Source organism: Colius striatus, chromosome 1, assembly GCF_028858725.1.
Source record: "Colius striatus isolate bColStr4 chromosome 1, bColStr4.1.hap1, whole genome shotgun sequence".
NCBI lineage: Eukaryota > Metazoa > Chordata > Aves > Coliiformes > Coliidae > Colius > Colius striatus.
This window is the reverse complement of record NC_084759.1, coordinates 150,210,912-150,220,777: the sequence shown is the minus strand read 5'-3', so window position 1 is coordinate 150,220,777 and position 9,866 is coordinate 150,210,912. Positions and strand designations below refer to the sequence as shown.

The window sequence follows — 9,866 nt, the reverse complement described above, 5'->3', positions numbered from 1 at the left end:
GCAGGTTAGACATTGTTGGAATTTGTTGCAGAAACTGTAGAGGCTTTAAAAGACCAAGCACACGGGAGGATTTAACGCCTCGAGAGCCATAAAACAGCTTCCTACTGTGTCGATTCAAGCCAAAACTGTGTTCTCTGAGCATGCCAAAAGCTAACAACATGGAAGAGCACTCAACGCAGACACTTCAACAGAAGAACAAGAGGTTCACACGCACTGTCAAAACAAAACTTCTAAAGCCTATGAACTGGGCACAGTTTCTGAACAGCATGCTAGGAAAGAAATAGATTAATGTCATTTTGCCATGGAGAAGGCAACATCTTTGCCTACTTCTTGTCGTGTTTTTCAGAGACGGAGCATCAGGAACGTTGTGGCACGTAGCAGATTTGTCTTGCTAACCATATGCTGCAAAATAAATGAAGCTGTGACATTAAATCACATCTCCCGTCCCACCCCACCCAAACCCTGCATTGTAGATAACCTATACATTCTCAGGATACAGTAAGAAATCATTCTATAGTACACATTTAATTATAATTTTTAAAAAAGCCTAACTTGGACACAATCTCTGGCCAGTGGCGAAGTATCAACACATTACTGAAGTAAAGATCTGTCATTACCCCTTCACTGTAACAAACAGAAACCGTCATCTCGAGAAGGGTCTCCAGGGGTATCGCATCACAACCAATTGCACCAAATGAAAAAAATGTGCTAATTTCACAAATGAAGTTTGACGAGAAGTGACGTCGACTTTGGCGTGGCGAAACGAAGCACAAACGTAACGTTTCACAGGTACAGTTACCATGCAAATGAATGTTGAGTTTGCCATTGTTTTTTTTTAACCCCAAATGATGAGTAGCATGCAGTCCTTCTGCCCCTCCCCTCCCTAACTACTGTATTAGAGATAGTCTGGGTAATGTACCTCTTTGGTGTAACCATAGCCTGATAGGCAAGATTATACCACCCTAGGAAAGAATACAAGCAAAACTTGATCGTATATCTGTTTACACAATGTACATTTTACCATTTTAAAAAAACAAACCCTAGAACATGTTACATAGATTCTCAAACACAGCTCTGTCAAAAATGAAATTTTAAGCTTAAGAAATAAGTTTTTAAACTACAAGGCCACCCCATTATTTTTTTTATGAACAATTTAAAAAGTTCCCACCCCTAAAAATCTGCCAGTATATTTCCTCAGCTGCAACAGTCTTACCCACTCTCTAACACAGTTGATCTTTGCTCGACAGCAATAACAGTTCTTACATTTCTTAAAACGCATGAGATATTGGACTCCAGGATAGATAATAGTCCTTTAACGTGTGACGCTGGAGTCAATCCACCTGAAGTGACTGATCGGTCAGTTTGGGTGTCCCCTGGCACCATGGCTCAGGCAGAGGCTACTGCTCTTCACTCACGTGAGTCCTGGCTTTTGTTGGCATCAAGCTCCATGACCGTGTGTGTTTATGTGTGTGTGTGTGTGTGTGTGTGTATGTGTTCAGATTTGGAGCACAACAGCAATTCACTGGATCCTCTTGTGCCCCATTTGCTCAAAAACACGGACGAGCTTTGTCCTCTGTATTCCCTCATCCAAATGGGGCTGTAGCGCCAGTGCAGCACCTTTGGCCAACACAGAACTATTTGGATGCAAAGGAGAATTGTTTAGTTTGGGTTTGTTTGGGGGTTTTTTTTGTATTTGTTTAAGCAACTGCAACGGGTTTAAGCAACTGCAACAGCAGACTTGACTTGCAGGGTCTTTATTAGAGGGTTACCACCTTCCTCGGCTTTACACAATGGAGCCCTTTGAAGAAGACAAATGAATTGACTGAATCCTTGTGGCCAACGTCCTCTGTAAGTCCTGTAGTACGTTTTGACCAGACGTTTCTCCATTCTTGTCATACAACAGCTGTTTGAAAGCTTCGTTTTCAATGAGGACCATCATATTTTTCAGAAAGTAGCCTTCACAATAGGCAGATAGTTCTGTGACTCCGAGGAACTACAAGAAGTGAAATTAGAGATAGATAACCGTACTGATAAAATCCACCCAGCAAATACAGTGCACAAGAGCTGCACACAAAGAAACACACAAGCCAAGCCTTTCAAACAGGCACAGTAATACTAACAGATACATACATACACATATATATATATATATATGCATTGAGGGGACAGAGTTAATCAAACAGTACATTATGCTGACGATTCTGGCAACAATCCCATGTTATAAGGCCCTGGTTGTTAAAGAAATAAACCTTCCAGGAGCTGAAGCTTTGCTTCCTTGGAAACTGGTGGGAGTTTTACCACAGAGTTCACCAGACCCATGATTTTGTGCTACCAAGTTACACGCTAAAACTACATATTTGAGAAAACATAGTACAAGACCAAGTTGCACGAATGCCATCCTTATCAAGGATGGGACACAGGACTGTAGAAACCTGTAACTCAAAGTTTCATGCTTTGAGGAATTTGTGGAAGAGCAATGGAAATTTGTAGAGCTTATAGTTGGGGCTGTCAGTGTCCCCCTTATACTGGACACAGTGTCAGGGTCATAGGCAGGGATAATGTAATGTATGAGCAAGCCTTAAATGTGTAAGTGAAAATATATGAGTAAACCTTAAATGAACCATACTAGACGGGAGACCCATACTGGTCATCATCCACTGGCTAGATCCTGTGGTTATGCAAAGAATACAGCTGGGATATTCCACTGTAGGCGCTGTGTCAAGTGTAGACAGCCATTCTCTCTGTTACTGGAGAGAGGAGACTGACCACCTCCCTACAACCTCCTTTCAGGTAGCTGTAGAAAGTGATCGTATCTCCTTTAGCTTCCTCTTCTCCAGGCTAAACACCCCCAACTCCCTCAGCCACTCCTCATAAGAAGTTCCCACATGAGCTGTAAGATAAATCAAATATTTTCCAGAAGGTTCCCGCACTGCCTATTTTTTCCCCTCTTAAAATAATTGGACCTGCAGATATACTTTATTTCTTATGTATTTTACAGGTGGAAATTTATGCTATTTCAAACACTGACTGTGTGCTCTCTGTACATCAAGACCTAACATTACTACTCTCTGTAGGAAACATGATGATGGGAATGGAGGTCAGATGTGCAGAAGTTTGCAGCAATCTGCAGGATTGTTCTGTTCAATCAAACCTCACCGCACCACTTTATCTGTTGTGTAGACCATGTAAATTATAGGAAAAAATCTTCTAAGGAATGCCTCAAAATATTTAATTGTAACTATTTGTGTGTCCTTTACATCCTCCATCTGAAAGTCTAACTACTAGGCACACAAGAGCAGGAGAAAAACTGAAACTAATCACGTGGCAACCACCTCCATCAATAAGCAAAAATAGGTTTTCTAGGTCAAAAAATGCCCTGCTTTTACGCTTAATGACTTAGGCCCCCTCACAGGCTAAGTAAATGACTTGATTCCAATAAGAAGCTGTGAATCTCTCCTCTCCAAGACATAAAATTCTCATTATCACCCTTGCACAGCTCGGAGACATTGCACTTTGACAATGTGGCAGTTTTATGTATTGACAAGCTGTCACCAGCATTGAGTATATTACCCCAGTGAGCTTTGGACAGGAGGAAACAAGAAATTATAACAGGAAAATGCAGTTTGGAAGGTGAAAGAGAGGTGTCTCACATAGGTGATTCCTGTTGAATAAGTAAGCAGTTTGTGTTGCCATGATAAGGGATAGGTCTTCTACGGGGTGCTACATTGAAATTGAGTTTGAACTGTTTAGGGAAGGGAGTGAGAAGTTGCCACCGATGCTCTTAGATTACGTGATCTAGGACTATCCCTATACTAGGTACCTATTAGCCACTCAGTGCCAGTAAACGAGTAACAAATCTTAAATATAGAACAAACGCACCAAGCATATCGTATATGTATCACTACTTATCATAAAACTGACCTACAACAGATACATAACATGCAAGCATACGTGGTTATTTTTACCTTGGCGTGATTATAAATATCCACACAGTTGTCTGTATTAATGCTTTTTGCACAAATGATCTCACAGTGTCGTTGTAAAGCTTCAAGCTGGAAAAATTTAGCAGCAGAGAGGAGCTAAAAAAAAGAAAGGGAAGGAAAAAAAAACCCAGTCAAAACTGCTGAGCGATATAGAATCAGAGCTCTCTTCTTTACTGTTTCATTAGAGGTTTTTTTTCTTTTCAGTTATCATGAAATTACTGACAAGCAGTCAGAATGAGAAGGTTGCTGGGGTGCTTCAACCCTTTGCAGTCCCCTCTAGATCACACTGTGGGAAGCTGTACACAGAGAGACCACCACAGGCTGCTTGGACCCACGAGGTGACTTTGGAATGGGGGTGGGTGGAGGTGTGTGTGAGAAAGAAAAAGGAAATGGCAGCTTGGAAAGTCTGGGTCACTTTGCAAACATGATTCGCAAGGAGGGATCTGCAATAACATTCCAGGAAAAGAAAGGTTGTGGTTCAACCATTCCCTAAGCTCTGGCTGAAACAGAGCACCTGGGCTGGATGTGGGGATATCAGCAGAAGGGTCAGAACCAGGAGTGTAGAAGAATTCAAACCAGATGATGATAACTACCCTGGGCAGTCCTAAAAATCTAGAGAGGAAATAAACCTCAAACTCGTCACCTCAGCAGACTCAAGGAAATGGAGTCAGATATCCATGGGCTCCTTGCTCTAGCTTGTGAGCAGCAATAAGGTCATGTCTAGGCCACGGGCACTGAAACACTGTCTGGCTCCACATTACTCCAAGGATGCAGTGTGATCCAGTGCAAAGGTGGGAACCAGCTCAGTTGAGAGACATTGTCTGGTTAACACTCACATTAGTGCTGCGTGTCTGTACGGCTGCACTGCCACAGCTTTCCTGCCATCAGGACTCACACTGACCTCTCTCTTCATCCAACCTGTGGGTATACTACCAGGACTGGCACTGCCTTGGGATCTCTGCATGCTGATTTCAGTAGTGCTAAGGTTCCTTCTATGATCCCCTTTCTGTCCTTTTACAGTAGGGAAAAGGAATGTCATGTTCAGTCTTTCCATGGTAAGTCATCGTCTCTGGCTCTCTGCTCCGGCTTAGGGAGTAGGCTGGGGTTCTTCATTGCCTGACACCTTGCTCTAACCCAGCCAGGTCTCTTAGGCCAAGTTGTTCAAGTGTTTAGGCATTTATACAGCCCTCGTCATCCAGGATGGCATTACAAAAAGCTAACCTGTGAATCCCAAAAGGCCTCACATGCTGTTAGGCAGAAGCACTGGGGAACAAAACTCTGAAACTGCCATGATATTTAGTCTGACTTCTTCTATGCAGTCTGCTCAAGCTCTGCTTTAATCCCATAAATAAATCCAAGTGCTGGAAATCTGCAGTGCTGATGTGATAGCAGCCAGCTGGTCCCAATTATGAATTGCAGCAAAGATTTCTGTGGAGTATTTCTGGTGCTTCTTGTTATCATATTTGTAATAAGGCAAGTTGCTAAATGCAGTTTTGAAAGATAAAGCCAAATCCTATTCCAGCTGCCTCTGTGGCTGAAGCAGTCACGTGCTGGTTTGTAATTACTTTAAACTGTGAGGAACCGTGGCCAGATCTGTTATCAACAGATCAATCAATCAGTCATACATTCTTGAGCCACAGAAGTTTTGAGATGTCATGAAAGTAGAGCAAGCAGCCAGCTGAACTGCAGCACAAGCTTTTGAACAGCCTAGGTGATAACAAACGCATCCCTATAAAGCCGCTGCACTTAGTCTAAGACTCCTTATTTCAGAAAGGGTTAGAAGCTCAGGAGCTTCTTTCAAAACTATGAGCGGAACAGAGAATCGCTGCTCTTTTCCTATGATGCTCAGAAGGCCTATGTGGGTATGCTTAAGTTAAGAATCCACATCCTGCATTGGAGAGGGGTAAATTTCAGTCCTGAGCAGTTCCATTCTCTGGCTGCCAGCAGGGCTGGTACAGATGCCCTTGAACCTGTCAGAATCAATTTGCCCTGGTCACTCATATTGCAAAGAAAAGTCACTCCCCATTTCTGCTCAGCAGCACTTTGGTAAAAGCCAAGTTTCACAGATGCCCAAGAATTCTCCCATGCAAGGAATCAAACTGGATGCTTTTTGGCTGCTGAGATGGGTTTGGATGTGTAAGCCTGAGCTAGTAAGTAGCACAGAGACAATGACTGGACCAGCTGGAGCAGAGCACCTCACCTATCAGGCTGAGGGAGAGAGGATGCTGTACTATGCTTACAGGAGTTGCTGCATGATTTTTGGCAACACCAGCCTTGCATTTGCTTGAAAGAGCCTCTCAAAGCACATAAATAGATATTTTTATTTCAGATGCTTTTTTATTTTGCTGGATGGTCATAATTTTTCTACTTTTTCTTCTCTGACAGTCAACTAGATACTGGCAAAAGTTACCATAACAGAGACTGAGTGTTTGCTGCAGGACTGCAGCCAGCCCAGGCACTCTGGATGAGGCACTGTTGGCTCTCACAGGAGAGCCTAATGGCCATGTGCCCTCTGGTAAACGGTACACAGATTGCTTAGCATTGCTCCCACTGAAATGAAGATAAATGTCTCTTACCTCCATAATTTCATTATTTTTAATCAAGAGTGACTCTGCACCTCCATAATAAAGATACTGCATAACCAGCTGTAATAAAACAAAGGGAGTGTTTATAAAAAGCAATCCAAGACATCAGGGAACAGGGGGTGATATAAAGATTGCAGGCAATACCCGAGGCTCTCCAACACCACCAAGGATTTGTAGATAAAACTGGCATGAACCTCCTGATTTCAAAGATGTATTTGGTTACTCTCCCTCTCTGCACAGTTCAATGTTTCCCTCTCACGGGTGGTCTCAACCTTCAGCAGTCACATTGGACTTTCTGCTGAGCTCCATTTTGCATGAAGACAAATAATTCATTCTGAGTTTTCAACGTATTTCCCAGTATGTCAAGTACATAATCGATTAATAAAAATCCAGTGTTCATAATGGTTGTTCTCTTATTTCTTCCCTGGCAATGGTACCCCCACCTTCTCCCAGCTGTGTGTGGGCATGCATGGATGATGAGAAAAAGTGGAGGAGGTTTTGCACTGCAACACAAGCCAGCTAAGGTCCCTCTGCAGTGAGCTTCCAGTAAGTTACTGTTGGCACCTGGGAATTATCTGCAGTGGTAACAGTCGATACATGGAACTGTCTGAGCTCTGACTCAAATAGAGGGAAGCACATACATGGATATGCTATGGACACAGAGAGCAAGCTCTATCTTTTCATGGCAAAAAACTGACTGAGCAATACTGCTAAGGAAGAGAATGAATTGTGTCTCTTCCAAATCTGTTCATTAAATACAGAAAGATCCAGGGAGAGAAAGAAAAAGAATAATCAAGTGTTTTACCTTGACATGCAACTGCTTTGCCTGCATAGCCCACGTAAGTGAAATGCATGCTGTGTCTGGTCAGGCATGACATTTGCAATCAATAGCACTCTGCAGCTCAGAGTATGAACAGAGATGAAGCCTGCACTCACAAACCCCCTACACTGAGCTACGTGCTTATCAAATACATACGTACTACTTTGGATAGGGCACATAACGACGTTTCTATTACATGTTCCATTCAAATGCAATGTGAGAACTGACTTTACCTGAAAGATGGGGTACTTCACATAGTTGATCTCAATACAAGTACTATCAGATGAGGGCTTGCTAGACAGCAATGCTTTAAACCTAAATAAAAAGGAGCAAGATTGAAATACCAGTCCAATTATCTCTGTGAAAAAGTACAGCAAAGTGAAAGGACAGCATCAGCTCTTGCAAAAAACAAGTGCACTGAGATGAACAGATTTGTTACCAAAAGGCATCAAGATTTAGACAACGACATAAAGTTCAAACCAAAAGGAAGAACCCTCCCTTTTAGGAGATTTAAATTTTAAATTTTGGAAAAAATACACATGATATCACAATGGCATAAAACGTTCATGGAAAATTCAGGCTCTGCAGTGATGCACATAACAAACCCAAAATTTTTCTTTGTTTTCTTGGAGACAAAGTGAGCTTTGAGGAAGACTTGCAACCTTTAAAAACTGCACACCTTCTTTTTTAAAGGACATATGTTTTGATCTATGTCCATGATGCTGCTTTAAAACAATGTTTTGGAACAAAATATTCAAACAACTGCACCGAGACTTTTAATGCTTCTATGTAGGCTTAATACAACCGTGTGAAAAGAGGCAGGAGAGAAAATTGGACTGGTTGCTGTTCTCTGATTATCAAAACCTGAAATTCAGATACAAGTTTCACAGTAAAACCCCACTTTTCTACTCTTCTTTGATAATACTCATTTTTGATAATTCATTTGACCTAGCAGTAGTGCAAAGTTTAACTCATCTATCGAGACAAGCGTTTGCTGGATCGTAACCTTCTCCACATCACAACTGCATTTTGTTAATTAGAATATGGATAACAATTGATTTGCTTTTACTACTCTCAAACTCCATTATGAACATAGTTTAATAGGTTTAAAGCTGGAGTTTGGAACATGCTCGTACCTCTAAACCAAAATATCCACTTCTCAATTGAAGGCTGGGTCAGACATCGCAGTTGCTTTATGCAAATCTCTTTATGCTGTGGGTTGGCAGCCTGTTTAGCAGCAATTCCCACACTGCTCAAACTACCCGAACTCAGCGACTTGTCCTTGCCACATCTTGAAATAAGCTGTGTTAGAGGGTAAGCTAAATTTGCTTAAGAGCATACCTTTAACTATAAAGCTGCATACAAATAAGGTTTGTGAGAAACTTTAAGGTTGGGCTGAGGTGGGTAACCCATGTCCAGCCTTCAGAGTACAGGGAACAGATTATAAATACTGCCTTTTGACACGGTATGATACATTTTGTAGTTATTTAATTTTTAAAACATCAAATGCTGCCCATGAGTCGTGTGATAGCAGTTTACTTATTCTGGAGACTGTCAACATTGATCCAAGGCAGGATTTAGCCACTCACAGGATGAATGATTAAGAATCAAAATATTAACGACTCCTTTATGATTAAAGAGTTGGATGCAGCAACGAGCTCTGTGCAAACGTGCCTCAGTGGAATGAATTCAGATGCATGGCCAGAAGCACGGATCATTTACTATGTGGGAATCTAATGACGGGGGCACTCATTAAAACATCCTGCAGATCAACTGAAAACAAGCTGTTGAGAAGTTCTGCTTAGGAAAAACTTGAAAATTGGGCCACTAGCCCTCAAAGAGTCTTAACAGTAATTAAGAAGAATCATCTTTACAGTAGTAAAAAAAAAAACCAAAACATCCCCTCCCCTCATCAGATTCTACTTCTGTTAAAAACAAGAAACATCTCTATATTTACCTTGGCGATGCAGTAAACAGCAACACTCTATGTGCATAAAATGGTCTTCCTTCCACCAGAAATGTAACATCTGACATCTCTTTGTTGTTAAGAAAATGAGGGTCTAGAATCACAGAAAGAAGAAAAAAAAAGGGCCAGTGACTTTAACTTGGAAGAGGTCATGAATATATGGAGTAATTTCCTGTTTTGACAACAGAAGATAATAGCGTAAAAGGATATTGTTTGTCATGAGTAAAGCCCATAAAGCTATTTTGGACAGCCTGAGACAGAAGTCCCCCAGACAGGCACGTGGAGTTCAGACAAAGGGAAGCTCTGAAGTCCGTGAGGACCTTTGGTGAGATGACAGCCACCCAACCCCGCCGTGCAGAGCTGGCACAGCCTTCCAGCTCTGTGACCCAAAGCAAACCGCAGCTGACGGATGCTGGAGGGCCCTATGCTCACTTGTATCTTATTACATCCCTCTCCCTGTGTGGGGAGTCTTCGTGCCGAGGGAAAGAGGGTCCTGGAAAATCACTCAGATC

The 9,866-nt window shown here is 42.0% G+C and overlaps 1 protein-coding gene across 2 annotated transcripts in view; it reads right to left on the bottom strand.

Moving 5' to 3' along the window:
• Positions 1-518: 518 nt before the first annotated feature.
• The window catches only part of ABTB3 (ankyrin repeat and BTB domain containing 3), a 179,439-nt gene continuing 170,091 nt past the window's right edge, over positions 519-9,866 (bottom strand). For both annotated transcript variants that reach the window (XM_061988920.1, XM_061988922.1), the window contains 5 exons: positions 9,346-9,448; positions 7,622-7,703; positions 6,560-6,628; positions 3,966-4,079; positions 519-1,993 (listed from right to left, as the gene is read on the bottom strand). In XM_061988920.1, the coding sequence (XP_061844904.1) occupies positions 1,784-1,993; positions 3,966-4,079; positions 6,560-6,628; positions 7,622-7,703; positions 9,346-9,448 (578 nt within the window). In that variant the 3' untranslated portion in view covers positions 519-1,783. The remainder of the gene's footprint in view (positions 1,994-3,965; positions 4,080-6,559; positions 6,629-7,621; positions 7,704-9,345; positions 9,449-9,866) is intronic.